General features: G+C 43.0%; 1 protein-coding gene across 3 annotated transcripts in view; it reads right to left on the bottom strand.

The window, feature by feature from the left end:
• Nucleotides 1-23,944, bottom strand: part of LOC139571113 (KH domain-containing, RNA-binding, signal transduction-associated protein 2-like) — a 139,428-nt gene that overhangs the window by 68,590 nt on the left and 46,894 nt on the right. For all 3 annotated transcript variants that reach the window (XR_011674237.1, XR_011674238.1, XM_071393674.1), the window contains exon 3: nucleotides 8,978-9,094. Coding sequence is in view for 1 of the 3 variants with exons in the window: in XM_071393674.1 (XP_071249775.1) it covers nucleotides 8,978-9,094 (117 nt within the window). In the remaining 2 variants the exon portion in view is untranslated. The remainder of the gene's footprint in view (nucleotides 1-8,977; nucleotides 9,095-23,944) is intronic.

Raw genomic sequence — 23,944 nt, 5'->3', positions numbered from 1 at the left:
GATTAACAATACTTTTTGTTTTCTGCCCATATAAGACATGTCTATGTCCTGGAAAGTTTGCTGTTACTTACAACGTCATTCTAATCACATTAGCACATGTTAGCAACAACCGTCCCGGTATAGGGACACCGATCCTGTAGATCCTTAAGAGTTTTTTAACATTAGTAATCTAAAGAATATATATTTTAAGGAATATGTTTTAATATATTTTTCTATGTTTTATTTGTATGTTTAGCGCACACTATTTAATTTAAAAGTATGCATTTAGGTGTCTGTAATGGAATAAATGTGGCAAAAACAAATGTAGGCATTAATGTCCCCACTAAGACAAAAAATGTACTTTTGTCCTTGAAACATTTAGTTTAAATACTGTAGAATTCCATTCATTCCTATGGAGGACTGCTCCTACTGGGGAGTGCCAATATGGCCGAGCGGTGGCTTCAAAGCCTCTCAATAGCCAATTCATAGCATCAACAATACAGGGGTTATATGCATCATTGGTCACACCACTATAAACATTCCTTAAAAACTAAATGGGAGAGAGGAGTTTACTGGAAAGTATGACATGGATGAAAAGTAGTGTAACGTTCGTCTTGCGGAGAGAGATTGGACCAAGGCGCAGCGGGTGATGAAGACATGAATGAATTTATTTAACAAGACGTAAACGAACACTAACACGAAAATATACTTGAAAAATTACAAAACAACAAAATGACGTAGACAGACCTGAACTTGAGCACTTACATAAACACGAAGAACGCACGAACAGGAACAGACTAAACAGTCCCGTGTGGTAACACATACAGACACGAGATACAATCACCCACAAACAAACAGTGAGAACATCCTACCTTAATATGGTTCTCAATCAGAGGAAATGTCAAACACCTGCCTCTAATTGAGAACCATATCAGGCATCCCATTTAAACAAACATAGAAACACATAACATAGAATGCCCACCCCAACTCACGCCCTGACCAACTAAACACATACAAAAATAAGAGAAAACAGGTCAGGAACGTGACATAACCCCCCCCCCTCAAGGTGCGAACTCCGGACGCACCAGCATAAAGTCTAGGGGAGGGTCTGGGTGGGCATCTGTCCACGGTGGTGGCTCAGGCTCTGGGCGTGGTCCCCACCCCACCATAGTCAATCCCCGCTTTTGTAGCCCCCTCCCAATGACCACCCACCAAATAAACCCACCTAAATTAAGGGGCATCAGCGGGATAAGGGGCAGCACCGGGATAAGGGGCAGCACCGGGATAAGGGGCAGCACCGGACTGAGGGACGGCAGCTCCGGACTGAAGGACGGCAGCTCCGGACTGAGGGACTGCAGCTCCGGACTGAGGGACTGCAGCTCCGGACTGGCTGACGGATCTGGCTGCTCATGGCTGGCTGACGGATCTGGCTGCTCATGGCTGGCTGACGGCTCTGGCTGCTCATGGCTCGCTGACGGCTCTGGCTGCTCATGGCTCGCTGACGGCTCTGGCTGCTCATGGCTCGCTGACGGCTCTGGCTGCTCATGGCTCGCTGACGGCTCTGGCTGCTCATGGCTCGCTGACGGCTCTGGCTGCTCATGGCTCGCTGACGGCTCTGGCTGCTCATGGCTCGCTGACGGCTCTGGCTGCTCATGGCTCGCTGACGGCTCTGGCTGCTCATGGCTCGCGGGAAGGCTCTGGCTGCTCATGGCTCGCGGAAGGCTCTGGCTGCTCCTGTCCTGCGGAAGGCTCTGGCTGCTCCTGTCTGGCGGAAGGCTCTGGCTGCTCCTGTCTGGCGGAAGGCTCTGGCTGCTCCTGTCTGGCGGACGGCTCTAGCGGCTCCTGTCTGGCGGACGGCTCTAGCGGCTCCTGTCTGGCGGACGGCTTTGAAGGCTCGGGACAGACGGGCAGCTCTGACGGTGCTTGGCAGACGGGCAGCGCAGGCGGCGCTTGGCAGACGGGCAGTTCAGGCGCCGCTGGGCAGACGGGCAGTTCAGGCGCCGCTGGGCAGACGGCAGACTCTGGCCAGCTGAGGCGCACTGTAGGCCTGGTGCGTGGTACCGGAACTGGAGGTACCGGGCTAAGGACACGCACCATCAGGCTAGTGCGGGGAACAGCAACAGGACGCACAGGAGGCTTGGTGCGTGGTGTAGGCACTGGTGGTAATGGGCTGGAGACACGCACCACAGGGCTAGTGCGTGGAGGAGGAACAGGGCTCTGGAGACGCACAGGAAGCTTGGTGCGTGGTGCCGGAACTGGTGGTACCGGGCTGAAGACACGCACCATAGGGCTAGTGCGTGGAGGAGGAACAGGGCTCTGGAGACGCACAGGAAGCCTGGTGCGTGGTGTAAGCACTGGTGGTACTGGGCTGGGGCGGGGAGGTGGCGCCGGAAATACCGGACCGTGCAGGCGTACTGGCTCCCTTGAGCACTGAGCCTGCCCAACCTTACCTGGTTGTATGCTCCCCGTCGCCCGACCAGTGCGAGGAGGTGGAATAACCCGCACCGGGCTATGTAGGCGAACCGGGGACACCATGCGTAAGGCTGGTGCCATGTATGCCGGCCCGAGGAGACGCACTGGAGACCAGACGCGTTGAGCCGGCTTCATGGCACCTGGCTCAATGCCCAATCTAGCCCTGCCAGTGCGGGGAGGTGGAATAACCCGCACCGGGCTATGAACACGTACAGGAGACACCATGCGCTCTACTGCGTAACACGGTGTCTGCCCGTACTCTCGCTCTCCACGGTAAGTACAGGGAGTATGCGCAGGTCTCCTACCTGACTTCGCCACACTACCCTTTAGCCCCCCCCCCAAGAAATTTTTGGGGTTTCTTCTCAGGCTTCCGTGCTAGCCGAGTACCTTCATAATGCCGGTTCCTTTCTCCGGTTGCCTCTGCTCTCCTAATTGCCTCCAGCTGTTCCCATGGGTGGCGATCTCTTCCAGCCATGATCTCCTCCCATGTGTAGCAACCCTTTCCGTCCAAAACGTCCTCCCATGTCCATTCCTCCTTCTTGCGCTGTTTCTGCTGCCCGTTAACCCGCTGCTTGATCCTTTTGTGGTGGGTGGTTCTGTAACGTTCGTCTTGCGGAGAGAGATTGGACCAAGGCGCAGCGGGTGATGAAGACATGAATGAATTTATTTAACAAGACGTAAACGAACACTAACACGAAAATATACTTGAAAAATTACAAAACAACAAAACGACGTAGACAGACCTGAACTTGAGCACTTACATAAACACGAAGAACGCACAAACAGGAACAGACTACACAAACGAAACAGTCCCGTGTGGTAACACATACAGACACGAGATACAATCACCCACAAACAAACAGTGAGAACATCCTACCTTAATATGGTTCTCAATCAGAGGAAATGTCAAACACCTGCCTCTAATTGAGAACCATATCAGGCAACCCATTTAAACAAACATAGAAACACATAACATAGAATGCCCACCCCAACTCACGCCCTGACCAACTAAACACATACAAAAATAAGAGAAAACAGGTCAGGAACGTGACAAGTAGTAAGACTTCATACATAGATCTAACTTGTGGGCTGACAGCTGACCTCTAAATATCTACGCTACACACATCCAATGCATAGCAAATTAGTCAGCCTCAGAGAGTAGCGTTTGAAAATGCTTCCCTAAGACTTAAAGCATCAATTATGCAGCTTGTTTGGAATGAAAAATTGCTTTCATTGCAGAATATTCCTCGAAAATCAAACAAGACACCCTAGAATCCCCTGACTTGTAATCATTATTATTATTAGCATAAAGCCTAAAAAGCTGTTTGTGAGACTGCCCATAGGTTATAATACAGTAAGCTACAGTAGAAAAGGCATGAAAATGTTTTTATTCCCTCCCTGTAGAATAAGCATATGATTGTCTCATGTTACCAGAGAAGTACTAGAAATAGAGCTAGATACTGAAGAGACATACAGTATCACAGCAGTAAGTGGTATTTACCCCCAGAGAAAAAAACAAGAGAGCAGAAGATATCCCTTGCCCTTGAGCAAGGCACTTAACCCTAATTGCTCCAGGGTCAATGTCAATAATGGCTGATCCCTGGCTGTGACCCCACTATCCGAGGGTGTCTCAGGGGAATGGGATATGCAAAAAATAAATAAAAAATTCACGCCACACACTTGTACATGTGTGAAACAGGACAAATATAAGCATCACCTATTTGACCTTTTGAGATAATTATTTATGCAAATATATGCATGCTCAAATATTCAACCTGAGAATCAGTACACAAAAATATGCATGTACCACCTCTATAATCAAATTAGATATGAAATACAAATGTCTGTGAAGTTCTGTTGCGGAGCTGAACTGCTCTATGAAGCTAGCAAAACCAACATGTTTATACACACGGACTGATGAGGGTGGAGATGTTATGCCTCGATGTTATTTTTCACAATCTACTCTTGGCATGTCATCAACGCAGATGGGATTAGGGAGAGATGTCAAACTGCGCAGTAGGAAGGCAAGAAGCATCATCTCCTTTGAATACATAAATCACTGTTCAAATCGAGGCTTAAGAATACTAAACATTGTGCATGTTGACATTTTAGGGTGACCTACAGCATGGCAAGTGTTCCTAAGCCCTGCCACAAAAAAAACACCAGAACAAGTGTGTTGATTTGATTGTAGTCAATACAATGGATCAAGTCCAATATAATCTTCAGGGTATTCATACACCATCTTATTGTTACAGTTGAGGTTGAGGTGAAAAATAATGATGTCGCAAGGATGTTTACCTTGCAATATGAGCATATCAGATATGAGCTTTTCGCAATCCCATTCACCCATTGATATTCATGCTCATTTCATATAAAGTCAATTGTAAATGTGTCTGCAATTTATTGCAATGTTGTGCTCATAAAGAAGGGACATTTGATTTGGTTCCACAAAGAGCAAATCATGTTTACTCTAAGGCATCATCATTGCCTTGCTACAATGTCAATTGTTCACCACTGAAAATAGTCATTGGAGGTGTATTGTTTGTTGGCATGTTTACTGTGTATATCCATTGTGATACAGTAGGGTTGTCTACACAAGATGTAAGAAAAGGTGAAATGTAACAAATATAGAAGATAACTTCATGAGATGCTTGTACTGTATGTCACAAATAATGGACAATCTAAACGATGGCTGAAAAAGCAACCTCTCATTAAATGCATAGACTATTGTAAATTCTCTAAATACCAAATGTATAAAGGGAACAACATTCACTAAATGTAGAACATTTTAGAGGTTCAATACTGGGTAGAAAGAAGTTATTGCACAATCTGACCTCAAAAAACCCTAATGATGCTGGCACTAAGACTGTACTCAACGAGCTGTATATGGCCATAAGCAAACAAGAAAATGATCATCCAAAGGCGGTGCTCCTAGTGTCCGGGGACTTTAAAACTTTAAATCCGTTTTACCTCATTTCTACCATGTGCAACCAGAGGGGAAAAAACTCTACACCACCTTAACTCCACACACAGAGACGTGTACAAAGCTCTCCCTCGCCCTCCATTTTTTTTAAATCTGACCATAATTCTATCCTCCTGATTCCTGCTTACAAGCAAAAACTAAAGCAGGAAGTACCAGTGACTCGCTCAATATGGAAGTGGTCAGATGACGCAGATGCTAAGCTACAGGACTATTTTGCTAGCACGGACTGGAATATGTTCCGGGATTCATCCGATGGCACTGAGGAGTATACCACACTGAATTCATCAATAAGTGCATTATAGGAAATCCCACTATGCCCTCCGACAAACCATCAAACAGGCAAAGCATCAATACAGGACTAAGATTGAATCCTACAACACCGGCTCTGACGCTCGTCGGATGTGGCAGGGCTTGCAAACTATTACAGACTACAAAGGTAAGCACAGCCGCGAGCTACCCATTTACATGAGCCTACCAGATGAGATAAATTACTTCTATGCGTGCTTTGAGGCAAGCAACACTGAAGCATACATGAGACCACCAGCTGTTGCGGACGACTGTGTGATCACATTCTCTATAGCCGATGTAAGTAAGACCTAAACAGGTCAACACTCAAAAGGCCGCAGGGCCAGATGGACTACCAGGACATGCACTGACCAACTGGCAAGTGTCTTCACTGACATTGTCAAGTCTGTAATACCTACATGTTTCAAGCAGACCACCATAGTCCCTGTGCCCAAGAACGCCAAGGTAACCTCCCTAAATGACTACCGACCAGTAGCACTCACGTCTGTAGCCATGAATTGCTTTGAAAGGCTGGTATTGGCACACATCAACACCATCATCCCAGAAACCCTAGATCCACTCCAATTCGCATACCGTCTCAACAGATCCACAGATGACGCCATCTCTGTTGCATTCCACACCACCCTTTCCCAGCTGGACAAATGGAACACCTACGTAAGAATGCTGTCTATAGTGCCCTCAAAGCTCATCACTAAGCTAAGGACTCTGGGACTAAACACCTCCCTCTGCAACTGGATGCTGGACTTCCTGATGGGCCGGCCCCAGGTGGTAAGGGTAGGCAACAACACATCTGCCACGCTGATCCTCAACACGGGGGTCCCTCAGGGGTGCGTGCTTAGTCCCCTCCTATACTCCCTGTTCACCCACGACTGTGTGGCCAAGCACAACACCATCATTAAGTTTGCAGACGACACAATGGCGGTAGGCCCGATCAAAGACTAAACAATGATACGGCCTATATGGAGGAGGTCAGAGACCTGGCAGTGTGGGGCCAGGACAACAACCTCTCCCTCAACGTGATCAAGACAAAGGAGATGATCGTGGACTACTGGAAAAGGAGGGCCGAGCACGCCCCCATTCACATTGACGGGGCTGTAGTAGAGCAGGTGATACAGAGGGTAGTGCGTACAGCCCAGTACATCGCTGGGGCCAAGCTTCCTGCCATCCAGGACCTCTATACCAGGCGGTGTTAGAGGAAGGCCCTAAAAATTGTCAAAGACTCCAGCAAGCCTAGTCATATACTGTTCTCTCTGCTACCGCACGGATAGTAGTACCGGAGCGCCAAGTCTAGGTCCAAAAAGGCTCCTTAACAGCTTCTACCCCCAAGCCGTAAGACTGCTGAACAGTTAATCAAATGGCTGTGCAGACTATTTCCATTGACCCCCCCACCCCCGTTTTTTTACACTGCTGCTACTCTCTGTTGATTATATATGCATAGTCACTTTAACCCTACCTACATATACATATACATATTACCTCAATTACCTCAACGCATCACCGGGGGCAAACTACCTGCCCTCCAGGACACCTACAGCACCCGATGTCACAGGCAGGCCAAAAAGATCATCAAAGACAACAACTACCCGAGCCACTGCTTGTTCACCCCGCTATCATCCAGAAGGCGAGGTCAGAACAGGTGCATCAAAGCTGGGACCAAGAGACTGAAAAACAGCTTCTATCTCAAGGCCATTAGACTGTTAAATAGCCATCACTAGGCAGCTTCCACCCAGTTACGTAACACTTCACCTTAGAGGCTGCTGCCCTATATACATAGACTTGAAATCACTGGCCACTTTAATAATGGAACACTAGTCACTTTAATAATATTTACATATTTTTGCTTTACTCATCTCATATGTACAGTATATACTGTTTTCTATTCTGTTGTATTTTAGTCTATGCCACTCCAACATTGCTCATCCTAATATTTATATATTCCTTAATTCCATTATTTTACTTTTAGGTTTGTGAGTATTGTGTGTATTGTTGTGAATTGTTAGATATTACTGCACTGTTGGAGCTTGAAACACAAGCATTTCGATACACCTGCAATAACATCTGCTAAACATGTGTATGTGACCAATAAAATTCGATTTTTTAGATTTTTTAACCTGTACCCCCACACATTGACTTGGTACCAGTACCCCCTGTATATAGCCTCGTTAATGTTATATTATTTTACTTTTTTTAAACTTTAGTTTATTTAATAAATATTTTCTTAACTGTTCCTTTTTCTTAAAACTGCATTATTGGTTAAGGGCTTGTAAGTAAGCATTTCACAGTAAGGTCTAAACTTGTTGTATTCGGTGCATGTGACAAATAACATTTGATTGGATTTGATTTAACAGCAGGCAGAATTAAAGTGTTTACCGTGTGAGGTGTTAGAGAACATAGTTGTCCCTTTCCATCACTGAGGTTGTACTGCAGGTCTTTTATCATCCTGTATAGATGTATGTTTTCATGTGTCCAGGTCTAACAATAGCTGTATAATTCTATACAGCAGCAGTACACTAGGACCTACTGAAGCTCCAGTAATGACCTGAGCTACTTGGACCACCCAGCCCTTTGTTCTCTGGGCCGGTGTTGATCCTCAGATAAGGCTGGTTTCAGGGGACCACGAGTCACTGAGAATGAATAGCCTTGCTGGGAAGCAAAATGCTATCTATACTTAAAGCCCTATTACATTTATCTTGGCTATAGTAGTGATAACATAAGGATATTGTGGCAGAGCCCTAAACCTCTTTTAGTTTACATGAATCTTTTTTTGTATTTGAATACATTTCAGTTGGACTTTTCACAGAAATATTTTGTGCTATCAAGCTATCACTTGTCACAATACAGGGGTATATGTAATGAATGTCATTGTACATAATTCAACATATGCATAATTCAACATATGCATAATTCAAATAATTCGAGAGATGTTCGTTCTTACCCTTTTTGACCATGAGTAAATAGCAGAAATGTAATTGCTTCATCTATGATTATGAATCTGTTTGTGTTCTATGATTGTATTTTGTATTTCTTTTTTTTCTTTGTATTCGTTGATTGCATTTCGTATTCGTATTTGATGTGTGTATTTTCTATTCTGCAAGGCTCGTTTGAAAAAAGAGCCCTTGGTCTCAACATGTCAAAAAAAGTAAATAAATGTCAGCTACATGGGACAGTAAGTATTCCATTGAAGGTAAAAACAAAGACAGTCAAGGACCACATTCTAAGGAGGTGTTGTCATCATACCTTTACTTTGTCCCTCATGGAGCCTTTTCCGAGGATGGACATCTTTGCTCCTGTTTCTTCTTGTAATCTTTTCATGGAATTGCCCCGTGGTCCCAACAGCTTCCCAACAAAATTAAACTGCAACAGAGGAGAGGAAAAGCAATGTTTCTAAAACAGATTCCTTGACAGCTTTCAATTATATACCTTAGAAGTAAATGGAAATTAGGTTATATATTGCAAGGGAAAAAAGATTAGATAAAAATATAGATTACAGTTGGCTAACAATAAACCTTTTTAAATAAATCTTATCATTTTATTCAGAATGTCTGAATTGAAAAAGGACCTGGAAAAAACACTGTACAACAAATCAATAACGCTGAGCCATGTGTGCTGCATTACCCAGGTGAATGGGTCTCAGTCTCATCTGAGGTAGAACATAACAGAGTCCCAAATTGCAACCTATTCCTTTTATAGTGCACTACTTTTGACCAGGACCCAAAGGGTAGTGCACTATACAGTATATGGAATAGGGTGCCATTTGAGACTCAGCCACAGTCTTCAGTTATCAGCTCCATCCCTTTGTTGGACCACTGAGGTCTAGTCAGTCCCCACTAGGCAAAAACTGTTTGACTCAACATTGATTCCAGGTCATTTCAACCCCCCAAAAATCTATGTGATGACATTGAATCAACGTGAAAAACTGATTGGATTTGCAAAAAGTCATCAATGTAAGGGTATTTCGCCTTTTTGTTTTACACAACTTTTAACCTAACTCCAAAGATATGGTGCCATTTTTTGTTGATTTCATGTTGAATTCACCAAATGTAAATCAAAACTAGACGTTAAACTGATGTCTGTGCCCAGTGGGTCATGTGTCTTGTTAATGCAGCACGGTCATCAATGTTGTATGGAGAGGAAATAAAACGTGTGCAACAGCCAATAATGTCCCTGGCAATGATCGAGAGGTCAGAGCTGGGAGAGCGAGAAATAATGAGTTTCTTCCCAATGGGAAATCAAGGAATACTATCCAGATGAGGAACTATCTAACACCTGCCTTCAGCACTGGCTAACATAACATCTCACTGACCGTAGACTTGCTGTTGGTCATAAAACATAGCCCTTTGGGTTATTACTGTTACTGTCTTTTTTCTTTATCACTGTTGGAGATCAGCACTGACCACAATGGTGACCCTCAACATCATAATAGCATTCAGTTAGTTGAGTCATTTGCTAATTGAAAATGTATTATTCTAGGTCTATTCATGCATTAAAACCACAATCGGAACACCAATTTGAAACACCCCATGTGTTAATAAGTCATTTAGATTTCCAACTACCACCCCAAAATCATGCTGAGGTCTCTTCCGTTGTTCTCATTTCTCGACCACCCCGACAACATTTTCAAATGAATGACTTGACCTTCAAATGTTTGGTGTGACCAGCTGAAAACTCAACCTCCTCCAGAGCTGAACAGCTGTCAGCTGGTCAACCACCCATTTCAACATCACCTGCCTTGGCCTCAAAAATGCCTTGGCCTCAAAAATGACTATAACCTATTCACAACACTACTCAAGCCCCCCCACTGAGGCTGAGCATACATGGCCAACTGTGTTCTGTATTGCAGCAGCAGTCTGACAAATACCAAGGAGGCACATGACTGCATACTCAGCTTATCTTATCTCTGACATCATGAAGGAGCACTGCATCCCAGGTCTGCATGAAAAGCAAAGGGATACGGTTGGGTGCTGAACAAAGCACCACTCTACCTCCATCCCTTCATCCATCCCTCCTTTCTGAGGTGATTGAGTTGAGGACCCTGGTGGGTTATTCTGTCTTCTCTGGGGCTGCTTTAACAGGAATATCCTACAGCTGTCTGGGAGCCCTTGAGCAGATGGCCGCCACAGCTACAGTAAGAAGTAGCTCGCTGGGCGGCAGCAGAAGAGTGTCCTGTTCTCATTACACTAATGAATGTCTGGAGCCGCTCTGAGGCTCCGTGGTGGGCAATTTGGGCTTTTAAGGGGGCACGGTTCAGAGTTAAATTAGGTTTGAAATTATGCAAGGCACCCCCTGCCGCTCCAACACCGATAGGCCTGAGGATGTTAGAAACTGGGTGTGTTACTAATTCAGCAAATATGTGGAAATACTGCATGCATTAATATAAAAAAACAATTGTGTTTATATGCAGAGTATGATTATGATTGTATGCACATAGGATATCAAGTTTGTTTATGCTGAAAAGCAAAAACAAATATTATTTCTGTAACACTTTATTTTAAGGTACACATATTTTCCACTGGTTTGTAGTTTATAAGTGTGTATATAAGTAGCTTATATAAGGAGGCCTTATATTCGCAGGAGGCCTTTTGCCTTTTGGTAGGCTATCATTGTAAATAAGAATTTGTTCTTAACTGACTTGCCTAGTTAAATAAAGGTTAAATAAAAAAACAAGGCCTTTATTATGTCTTATTAGACATATAGTATGCCTTAATTAATTTTTTTCTTATTCAAACATTATACTTAATGTATTACTGGCCACTCCTTAATAACATCCTTGTCAGCTATAATAAAGGCAAATTAATAGTTAATAAAGTTAAAGTTACACAAGAAACAGACTCTTAGTAAGATGTCTCAATGGGGGACTAATAATGGCATATTACCTATGTGTTCCCTATAATGAGGTGAGACAATATTTTTACTTGCAGAACATTTTTACAGAAATGACCTCATTGGACAGAAAGTGCCACACCTCCCCTCATATACGCCATTCAGCCAACATTCAAGTCACAATTTGATGTTAACAACTAAAGTTCCTTATATACATCCATATATATGAATGTCGGCTGTATAAGATTATATTATGACTTGCAAAAGGGCCCACCTCGCCACATCCCTGAGCAAAAGCATATAATGTTTGTCTGAAACTGAGGATTTGTGTAGGTTGATGACATAATAAATGGTATTCATATTCAGTTTCAGGCAAACATTATATGCTTTTGCTCAGGGGTGTGGGGAAGCCATTGCCGTCATTGACGTCGGCTAATGGAGATCCTAATAAATCAAAGTGTGGCCCTTTGTGATTCACATTATATCGTTATATGCCATACAGCCGACATGTATATCTATGTATGTATGATATATGGAAGCTTAGTTGCCAATTGTTTATATCAGATTTTGACTTGATTGTTGGCTGTATGGCATATATGAGGGGAGGTATGCCCACCTTTCTGTCCAATGAGGTCATTTCTGGAAAATAATTATGCATGTAAAAATATGGTCACAATTCATTATATGGAACACATAGGTACTATGCCCTTATTAGTTCCACATTAAGACAGCTTAGTAAGTGTCTGTTTCTTGTGTAACTTGCTCTTTATTAACTACAAATATGCCTTTATTATAGCTAATAATGAGGTTATTAAGGATTGGTCAGTTCTGCATGACATAATGTTTGAATAACTAATCACTTAATTAAGTCATATTAAATGGCTATTAAGACATAATAAAGGCCTTAGAGGTTACTTATATACATACATATATACACTACAAATTAGAGGGTAATATGTCTACCGTAAAATAGTGTTATCCTTATTTCCATTGCTAGTACTGACTTGGGGTCTCTTTACAGGTCATGAATAGTGTGTTCAAAATGATAAAAACCAAATGAATAGGGGTACAGCAGTTGGACTGGGCTCCTTTAAGGAGGAGTTGAACCTCCCCAATATAACTTATCTGGTTGAAAATGGCATATGTGGCATCAATATTAGTCAGAAACATTGATTATAGTGCCAAAAATGTACTACAAAGTGTAAATAGCTTTATAAATACTTTATCTTCCAAAACAGAGATTTTAAGAAAGTGATGACGTTCCTAAAACCTCTGATATTTGAGGGGTTGGGTTTTGATTTCAATCATGCCTTGTCATGCCCACTTGCCCACTAACACAGGGTGGTAACGCCTAGGGAGAGTTGTCATGCACGGAGAAACAGCTGCGCTGAGTGCGCTTTATCCAATTGTAGCAGCAGAATCAACCGACAGATAGACCTGCCCATTTCTTTACAGACAACAGAAATACCAAATAGGATCAGCGTCTCAGACTTGTTTACATGAGACAACATACAAAACATCATCGAGGCCATGTTGAAAGAACAAGAGGACCGTGCAGTAATATCTAACAAGTGATCTAACAATTTCACAACAACTACCTCATACACACAAGGCAATATGCAGTAGATGGTATAGAGTACAGTATATACAAATGAGATGAGTAATGTAGGGTATGAAAACATTATATGAAGTGGCATTGTTTAAAGTGACTAGTGATACATTTATTTACATCCAATTTTTAATTATTAAAGTGGCTAGAGATTTGAGTCAGTATGTTGGCAGCAGCCACTCAATGTTAGTGATGGCTGTTTAACAGTCTGATGGCCTTGAGATAGAAGCTGTTTTTCAGTCTCTCGGTCCCAGCTTTGATGCACCTGTACTGACCTCGCCTTCTGGATGATAGCGGGGAGAACAGGCAGTGGCTCAGGTGGTGGTTGTCCTTGATGATCTGTTTGGCCTTCCTGTGACATTGGGGGGTGTAGGTATGCTGGAGGGCAGGTAGTTTGCCCCCGGTGATGCATTGTGCAGACCTCACTACCCTCTGGAGAGCCTTACGGTTGTGGGCGGAGCAGTTGCCGTACCAGGCGGTGATACAGCCCGACAGGATGCTCTCGATTGTGCATCTGTAAGTTTGTGAGAGTTTTGGGTGACAAGACAAATTTCTTCAGCCTCCTGAGGTTGAAGAGACGCTGTTGTGCCTTCTTCACCACACTGTCTGTGTGAGTGGACCATTTCAGTTTGTCCAGGATGTGTACACCAAGGAACTTAAAACTTTCCACTTTCTCCACTACTGTCCCGTCGATGTGGATAGGGGGGTGCTCCCTCTGCTGTATCCTGAAGTCCACAATCATCTCCTTTGTTTTGTTGACGTTGAGTGTGAGGTTATTTTCCTGACACCACACTCCGATGGCCCTCACCTCCTCTCTGTAGGCCATCTCGTTGTTGTTGGTAATCAAGCCTACCACTGTAGTGTCGTCTGCAAACTTGATGATTGAGTTGGAGGCGTAAATGGCCACGCAGTCATGGGTGAACAGGGAGTACAGGAGAGGGCTGAGAACGCACCCTTGTGGGGCTCCAGTGTTGAGGATCAGCGGGGTGGAGATGTTGTTTCCTACCCTCATCACCTGGGGGCGGCCCGTCAAAAAGTCCAGGACCCAGTTGCACAGGGCGGGGTCGAGACCCAGGGTCTCAAGCTTAATGACGAGTTTGGAGGGTACTATGGTGTTAAATGCTGAGCTGTAATCGATGAACAGCATTCTTCGACAGGTATTCATCTTGTCCAGATGGGTTAGGGCAATGTGCAGTGTGATTGCGATTGCATCGTCTGTGGACCTATTGGGGCGGTAAGCAAATTGGAGTGGGTCTAGGGTGTCAGGTAGGGTGGAGGTGATATGATCCTTGACTAGTCTCTCAAAGCACTTCATGATGACGGAAGTGAGTGCTACAGGGCGATAGTAGTTTAACTCAGTTACCTTAGCTTTCTTGGGAACAGGAACAATGGTGGCCCTCTTGAAGCATGTGGGAACAGAAGACTGCGATAGGGATTGATTGAATATGTCCGTAAACACACCAGCCAGCTGGTCTGCATATGTCGTTTTTCCTGTGATTTGTATCATTTTGAACAACAGTTGATGAAACTAACAGTGTAAAAGTGTGAAACAATGTAATCAGTGTTATTTCCTGGTAGTTGCAATTTCCTGAAATATAATCTACACAGGACCTTCTAATCAGCAGGTGTTGCATGGGTGGGAGTTTCATCTTTCCATGCTGACATCACCAGGCAAAATCAGTGCGTTCAGCCCCTCTTTAAACCTCCTGTAAGGCTGTAAATGTGTTGCATCTACAGCTCGTCAGTCATGTTTCTGTGAATCTGAGGACCTGTGAGGCCCTGGTGAGCAATTGAGTTTTTACACGGGTCTCTGTGACGGAGACCTGCTTCGTGGGCAGATGTTTTTTTGAAGTAGATGGTACACTGCAAGATGTTTTCATAGACTGTACACTGCAAGATGTTTTCATAGACTGTACACTGCAAGCCACTTTTACCACTCAACTCAAATATTGCATGTTTTGAGCTCGAATCAGACTAATTCTCTTACAAATCTATTGCAATCCATTTACAAAATGGTTAAGCATAATCTGTTTGGAGACGTTTCCTGTGACTAACATGTTTCACATCCCACAGTGTCCCCTGTACGCCCTGCTCTACAAATCACTTAGATAGAGATGTGTTCTGTTCACATATGTGAAATGCCACACCGTTGATGAATCATTGGCTTACCTATTTAAAAACATACAGTACTTTGAAAGAGCAACTTCTAAACCCTTGTCTCATCAGGTTTTGTGAAATTTCTTTGATAGATGATTATCTTTACAAGTAGCCCATTCAGAATGCTTGCAAAAACTTCATTGAAAATCCAGTGTGTACTGGCTAATACACAACTTTAAAAATTGTGCAATTTAATCGGTGGAATGTCTGCATCTAACAAGTAAGTGAATGTTTCAAGCGTAAACTAAAGTCACAGGTTTAGATCCTGGAGTGAAATGAATGTTCTTACATCAACAGCTTCTCTTTGTGATGAGTGACTGATGTGGCCTTTAAACAGCTTCTCTTTGTGATGAGTGACTGATGTGGCCTTTAAACAGCTTCTCTTTGTGATGAGTGACTGATGTGGCCTTTAAACAGCTTCTCTTTGTGATGAGTGACTGATGTGGCCTTTAAACAGCTTCTCTTTGTGATGAGTGACTGATGTGGCCTTTAAACAGCTTCTCTTTGTGATGAGTGACTGATGTGGCCTTTAAACAGCTTCTCTTTGTGATGAGTGACTGATGTGGCCTTTAAACAGCTTCTCTTTGTGATGAGTGACTGATGTGGCCTTTAAACAGCTTCTCTTTGTGATGAGTGACTGATGTGGCCTTTAAACAGCTTCTCTTTGTGATGAGTGACTGATGTGGCCTTTAAACAGCTTCTCTTTGTGATGAGTGACTGATGTGGCCTTTAAACAGCTTCTCTTTGTGATGAGTGACTGATGTGGCCTTTAAACAGCTTCTCTTTGTGATGAGTGACTGATGTGGCCTTTAAACAGCTTCTCTTTGTGATGAGTGACTGATGTGGCCTTTAAACAGCTTCTCTTTGTGATGAGTGACTGATGTGGCCTTTAAACAGCTTCTCTTTGTGATGAGTGACTGATGTGGCCTTTAAACAGCTTCTCTTTGTGATGAGTGACTGATGTGGCCTTTAAACAGCTTCTCTTTGTGATGAGTGACTGATGTGGCCTTTAAACAGCTTCTCTTTGTGATGAGTGACTGATGTGGCCTTTAAACAGCTTCTCTTTGTGATGAGTGACTGATGTGGCCTTTAAACAGCTTCTCTTTGTGATGAGTGACTGATGTGGCCTTTAAACAGCTTCTCTTTGTGATGAGTGACTGATGTGGCCTTTAAACAGCTTCTCTTTGTGATGAGTGACTGATGTGGCCTTTAAACAGCTTCTCTTTGTGATGAGTGACTGATGTGGCCTTTAAACAGCTTCTCTTTGTGATGAGTGACTGATGTGGCCTTTAAACAGCTTCTCTTTGTGATGAGTGACTGATGTGGCCTTTAAACAGCTTCTCTTTGTGATGAGTGACTGATGTGGCCTTTAAACAGCTTCTCTTTGTGATGAGTGACTGATGTGGCCTTTAAACAGCTTCTCTTTGTGATGAGTGACTGATGTGGCCTTTAAACAGCTTCTCTTTGTGATGAGTGACTGATGTGGCCTTTAAACAGCTTCTCTTTGTGATGAGTGACTGATGTGGCCTTTAAACAGCTTCTCTTTGTGATGAGTGACTGATGTGGCCTTTAAACAGCTTCTCTTTGTGATGAGTGACTGATGTGGCCTTTAAACAGCTTCTCTTTGTGATGAGTGACTGATGTGGCCTTTAAACAGCTTCTCTTTGTGATGAGTGACTGATGTGGCCTTTAAACAGCTTCTCTTTGTGATGAGTGACTGATGTGGCCTTTAAACAGCTTCTCTTTGTGATGAGTGACTGATGTGGCCTTTAAACAGCTTCTCTTTGTGATGAGTGACTGATGTGGCCTTTAAACAGCTTCTCTTTGTGATGAGTGACTGATGTGGCCTTTAAACAGCTTCTCTTTGTGATGAGTGACTGATGTGGCCTTTAAACAGCTTCTCTTTGTGATGAGTGACTGATGTGGCCTTTAAACAGCTTCTCTTTGTGATGAGTGACTGATGTGGCCTTTAAACAGCTTCTCTTTGTGATAAGTGACTGATGTGGCCTTTAAACAGACTCCCAGACACTCGCAATGTAAGGACAAAGATTCACCTCTCCTTAGAGATGAGCCCTGAGATTTCAATAAAACTAAAGGTGAAACATCTTCAATAAACACTGTGGCAGCCTTCCCACTGAACGTCACACTGAAGGGGAATTGGCTGCAAATGACTGTCTTGTCATGCAGCTCACAAAGGAAGTTAACATGGCTGTAATCTATTTAGCCGCTCTCACAGCACATTTGTCTTCTGACTTCAGCGCTTCACACTTGGACAATTTGAAATGCATTATTCTCCATCTACATTTAACTGCCGTCTTTGGTTTTATTGCATTTTCTGCTTGCTGAATAGCTGTCTATTTTGTTCTTCGTTGCCCTTGTTTACAACTGTATTAATGCAAATTCAGCTTTTTGTGTAGACTAGAAATTGTTTACAGAAGAGGCACATTAACACATTGTATGCTTAAAAAACTATCCATCTCCATCTCACCTGTTAATGGACTAATGTTTAAAATGGCATTATCATTAAATTAGCAGAACGATAGAGCTGTATTACAACTATGTAGTGGTTAATCCTACAGTAGTATTGTTAAACATTGAATTCACTACAATGCCGATGGTAATATCACGAAGGAGCCTTTGTCATTGACATTCACAATCCTCTTTGCCTATTCCAGAGGGAAAGGTTTGAAACAGGCCTCATCTCCAATGCAGCCGTTTTTTAAAACTCAAAATCAAATCATTTCTGGGTAACAATTGTTTTCAAATAGAATTGTCAAAAATAAACAAAAATAGCTTCTTAGTGAAGGGCAATTTCTCAAGTAAGAATTTTGCCAGGACTGTCTGGAAGTGGTCTGAGTGGGGAGGGGAAACAAAACCAGGCCTATTAACTATTAACTAATTCACTGTATGTTGATGTCATCATGGTAGGCCAAAACTCCATCCCACCAAAACAGGCTGAAATTGCAGGCAGTCTTGTCAAACAGCTCTTACCCTAAAAGGGCATTATCATAATTTCACAGTATTATTCCAACCTCATAGTGTTGATATATAAAATACAAGGAAATCATGTTTTCGACTGCACTGGGCCTTTAAGAAACAACTGAAAATGGAAACCTTACAGATGTAGGATCTTATTTTGATCACCTTTGTTGCTGAACATTTTCACACACCACAGGGAATGCATGAGCTTTATGATTTACAAGAATTCACTGAAAACGTGCACTAACCAACGGTTATATTAACAGTATTGCACTTTTAATATAACCTAATTTTGGCCAGCTATGGCTATATTAACAATATAATACTGTTCATATAACCGTGGGTTAGTGCGGGTTTTCAGTCAATTTATGTAAAGCAACATTATGGACTAAACGTTCAAATCCTGCTGTTACTACAGGATTATTTTGCTGCAACAAAACTGGTCAAATTAAGAGTCAACATCTGTATGACACACTTGACAGATCAAAGCAACAGAGTAACATTAGAGAGTAATGTCCTTGCAGGATGCTCTTTTAAAGACAGCTACATATGTCATTACGCTCAGTCGCAAGAGAAAAGACTAGAGCCACAGATTAGAAAATACTTAGGCCACAGTAGGAACAAGAAAATAAATGTACAATTTCACACAGAACACCAGAAGATCATTTTTTAACACCATCCAACAGTCTGGTCTCCCCTAGACTTGTTACATGGTCCACATGGTTATATATGATTAGACCTAAAAAAAAGGGGTCCCTCTTTGTTGGATTTCAGGTGGGTGGTTGTGCACTACACCCTAGCTATCAACCCCAGTTATGTACGGCTAGATGAGACCCGCAGATGGTCTGAGACATTCAGACCGTCCCTGCCAGTTTAGCCAGCTGTGCTGCTGTGCTATTTGGTAAACCCAGTTCCGGCCTGATAGGGGGATTATAGCCTGAGGCGGAGGTCTGCCTCCCTGCCTGCCTGCGCTTTAATGGCTGAGGGATGACTGGGCGTCAGTGTGTCAGAGGACAGCAGCATTAGTTGCACAGATTTTAGACAGTGGCAAAGAGAGAGAGAGAGCGTGAGAGAGAGAGAGAGGGAGAGCAGCACTCTGCTAAGTGGCGTCTAGGGGGCTAATGAGCCCACAGGAAGAGAACTGTGATAAGGAGCTATGATAAACTCCAGGAAGTCATGTCTGCACAGACACTAGAACATGTCTTGGGTTTAAGGAATGGGTGAAATGTAATTGTTTAGAGAAATGTTGCTCACAGTTGTGTAATGGTATTGTAATGGTTCTGTTTCGTTTTTTTGTTTTAGCCAGTCTGATGAGCTTTTATCCACTAATTCAGTAATGCTCCTATTGATTCAATACAACATGCACTCCAAAAGGTAGTAAGTAATGCTGTAGACCAGGGGTATTCAACTCCTGACCCTACGAGGTCCGGAGCCGGATGTTTTTTTGTTCTACCTGATAATTAATTGCACCCACCTTGTGTACCAAGTCTAAATCAGTCCCTGATTACTGGCTTCGAGGTCCAGAGTTGAGTGTGAGGGCTGTAGACAGTGGAGTCAAGATTGCAAGTTTACTCCAAGAAAGAGGCAGTAGAGTCAATGGCTGCTTCTTCAGTCTACTCGGAGGCAGTAGAGTCAATGGCTGCTTCTTCAGTCTACTCGGAGGCAGTAGAGTCAATGGCTGCTTCTTCAGTCTACTCGGAGGCAGTAGAGTCAATGGCTGCTTCTTCAGTCTACTCGGAGGCAGTAGAGTCAATGGCTGCTTCTTCAGTCTACTCGGAGGCAGTAGAGTCAATGGCTACTTCTTCAGTCTACTCGGAGGCAGTAGAGTCAATGGCTGCTTCTTCAGTCTACTCGGAGGCAGTAGAGTCAATGGCTGCTTCTTCAGTCTACTCGGATGCAGTAGAGTCAATGGCTGCTTCTTCAGTCTACTCGGAGGCAGTAGAGTCAATGGCTGCTTCTTCAGTCTACTCGGATGCAGTAGAGTCAATGGCTGCTTCTTCAGTCTACTCGGAGGCAGTAGAGTCAATGGCTGCTTCTTCAGTCTACTCGGATGCAGTAGAGTCAATGGCTGCTTCTTCAGTCTACTCGGAGGCAGTAGAGTCAATGGCTGCTTCTTCAGTCTACTCGGAGGCAGTAGAGTCAATGGCTGCTTCTTCAGTCTACTCGGAGGCAGTAGAGTCAATGGCTGCTTCTTCAGTCTCCTCTAAGGCACTAGTGTCAATAGCTGTCTTGAGCTCAAGACTCTTGACAGTGTAAATGCTTGATCTCATCCCGAATATGAGTAGAATTTTAAAAGAAGAGGCTGCAATACGATCTTTGAAATCTATACTTGTAATTCAATTGGAAAGGAAAGTTGTAGGCTAAATTATATCAACAGAACCGCTTGCAGACAACTAAGGAAAGCCAACTGGAAATGCCTCAAATAATGATCAGTTCAAGTAATCATGAGAATCAATGCCTTCATCCTGAACTCAGCAAATACAAAAGATGGAAAACATTTGGAAAGGACAAACCAATCCTGGGGATCGTGTGTGTGTGTGTGTGTGTGTGTGTGTGTGTGTGTGTGTGTGTGTGTGTGTGTGTGTGTGTGTGTGTGTGTGTGTGTGTGTGTGTGTGTGTGTGCGTGTGCGTGTGCGTGTGCGTGTGCGTGCGTGCGTGCGTACAGTATTTAGGGGATATACTGCATTTTCTCACATCGATCCCCTATGAAACAGCGATGTAAAGACGCAGAATGCAAAGCAACAGCAGGAAAAAGCTTGTGATGAATCTGGTGCATTAATATACACATTGAGCCTTGGCACAGGGGGCCAGCAGCACAGATGTTGTGTAAACAAACAGGACATTAGAACTCCTTCCTGTGAAGGGGAAAAGATGACAGGTTACTAAAGCCATTATCCATACAGATGAGGCTCGCCAACCCCACAGTGAACGCTGCTGCCTCCCAGTCTGAGTGGCCAAACGATTTTGGACCATGAAACAGAGAAAAGCGTGACAGTCTTACGCTCTCCAAGATCTGCAGTCAGCCACACAGTTCTTTGGAAACATAAACATGATGAAATAATGTATCTATAAATTGTTGTTGTATCTCAATGTTTTTATGCTTGCTAGCTCTTTGACAAGCTGTTAGTGTCCAGAAAGAACTGTCTGGGTATTACTAATGATTCATCCTACGCAGTGTCAAAAGATGACAATCTAGAATGCAAACGTTTCTCCACAGATCGGAATGTTTGGGGGCGTACAAGTTTTCAGCCGGAAGCAGATCGTCAACTGAACTATTTACAAACTGGGAGGAAGGACCAAACACTCAAGACCTCTGCTTTGCTCTCTGAGGAAAACAATTTATACCTGAAGCCTCTCTGCAGCAAGCAAAACAACTTTCTATCACTACTTTTGTATACTATCTCATAAACAGCTTTGTGTAAAACAAAGAAACCAACAGAAGTGTCTCAGCAGGTTTCCAAAGAAGAATCGAAGATACAGTCTTACATCCACTTAACTTTTCCTACAATGTGCTGTAAGGTCCTATTGAGGTGCTTATCTATGTTAAACACCTTTCAACAAGGTAGGTCCTCCTTTGGGACAACAGATTTCTTTGGCAAGACAACAATGGGATTATTCGATGTGCAAAGTGCAGATACGCCGCTATGTAAAGGTCACAATAACTGAAGACTGATAAGAAACCTGAATCGGTGAGGCCCACAGGACCAAATGTCATTGTATGTGTACCTGGAAGAAGAATTTTCATTTGGAAAATATCTTAATGCCCTTAAAGGCTCTTAAAACCCAAACACATGACGGGGAATACTTCAAGCTTAAGGAGCTGGGGTTTTGTTTATCAGGGCACACAGGTATAGATGCAGGTATAGATGGAGGTATAGACAGAGGAAATGCAGATGAGTTTCGTAAATGACATAAATTGACTGAAAACCCACACTAATACATGGTTATATTAACAGTATTTCACTTTTCATGTAGACTACTTTTGGCCAGCTAATAGCCTAACCACCGATCAAGCAACATGGATTAAATGTTCAAATCCTGTAGCTGCAGGATTATTTTGCTGTGACAATATAGGTCAAATTAAGATCCTACATCTGTAAGCAATTTTGAGAAGAAAAAAATATGTTATATTTGTATCAGTACTAGCAAGGTTTGTTTATATTGTAGGTATTACATATTTTCATGTTTTAATCTACAGTATATATATATATATATGCATATGTGTGTGTCCTTGACATGTGTATGACAAAAAGACTAACAGTGTCAATGTCTTAAGTGTTTGCAGCGATACAGTAAGTAAGCAGACTGAGTAGCAGACCAGTGAAGTTGGAATAGTGCAGGTAAGATGTGATTGTATAGGTAGCAGTAGGACACAGTAAGGGTATTTAAAGGACACAGTCTGCAGCATTGTGTATGTGCAGAGTTTGTTTACTGTTTAGGATGCAGTTATCCAGGCGTGATGAGGTGAATGCATTCATTAATTTACATGGATGAATCTTAACAGACTGTAGGTGAGTAAAATTATGTTGCTGTGATGTACAAGCTGCGTACAGGATGACAGTAAAAGTCCACAAGTTAATTACAACTTTGAATCCAAGATTAAATAAAACATATGTTATCAGTTGTTTTACTGTATTTAATCCACATTTGATTAATACATCATAAAGGCTTTTAAAATAAAATCATATTTATTTCATGCATATTATGTCAGACTAGGTTTGACATACAAGGTTTGTATGTTCTTCCAAACCAAAACCCTGTCTGCAGAAAATAATAAAGAATCAAGTGTTTCTTGGAGATCAGAGCCCCTGAAAATCTATTCTAAGCCATGGAGGTATTTGATGTGAATCAATTAAATCTCATTAAGAGAGCGGAGGGAAATACAAACAAACTCAATTGAAGCAATGGCATAAATAAATAATCAGCATTCAAAATGTGATTTATCCCTGTCACGCCTGCTCCAGCTCTCTCCCCCTTGTGCTCGTGGGTGCCAGGCTGCCCAGCACTGCGCACTCCTGCCACCATCATTACGCACACCTGTTTCCCTCGTCACGCGCATCAGCAAATTATTGGACTCACCTGGATTCAATCACCTGTTTTATTACCTCCCCTATACTTGTCAGTTTCCCAGTTCTGTTCCCCCTGCTGCATTAATTGACGTATGTCGTTATGTCACCCCCGTACCTGCATCTCATCTCCAGCGTCGGTCCTTACAATCCCAGTGAGTTGTTAATTATCATGGCAAATGTATGATGTGTAGATAGATATACAGACAGCTCTGAGCTTCTGTGTTTGGTGACTATTTGTTGCATCGCAGCATTAAAGCCTCAGCTTCCTCCTCTCATCTGTGCTGGCTGTAAAAACGACAGGACAACTGCCAGCAGGGAGGATTCAAAGGTGGACAGAAAAGACAAATAAAAAGTACTTCCCAACTGGGACGGATTGCCTCTTGGGGACCTGTTAAAAGACTGCACGCTCCGGAAAACAATGTAATGAGAAAGTTAGGTGGTGCAGCTTTATTCAGGGCCGGACTGGGATCAGAAATCAGCTCTGGTGTTTCTAACACAAAGGCCCCCCCCCCCCCCCCCCCTTGAGGCCCCACACAGCCCATTTAAAAAAATAAAAATAAATCAGGGCCC

The sequence above is a fragment of the Salvelinus alpinus genome, chromosome 3 (genome assembly GCF_045679555.1).
Source record: "Salvelinus alpinus chromosome 3, SLU_Salpinus.1, whole genome shotgun sequence".
Lineage (NCBI taxonomy): Eukaryota > Metazoa > Chordata > Actinopteri > Salmoniformes > Salmonidae > Salvelinus > Salvelinus alpinus.
Note: the sequence above shows the minus strand (reverse complement) of the source record. Positions and strands in the feature narration are given on the sequence as shown.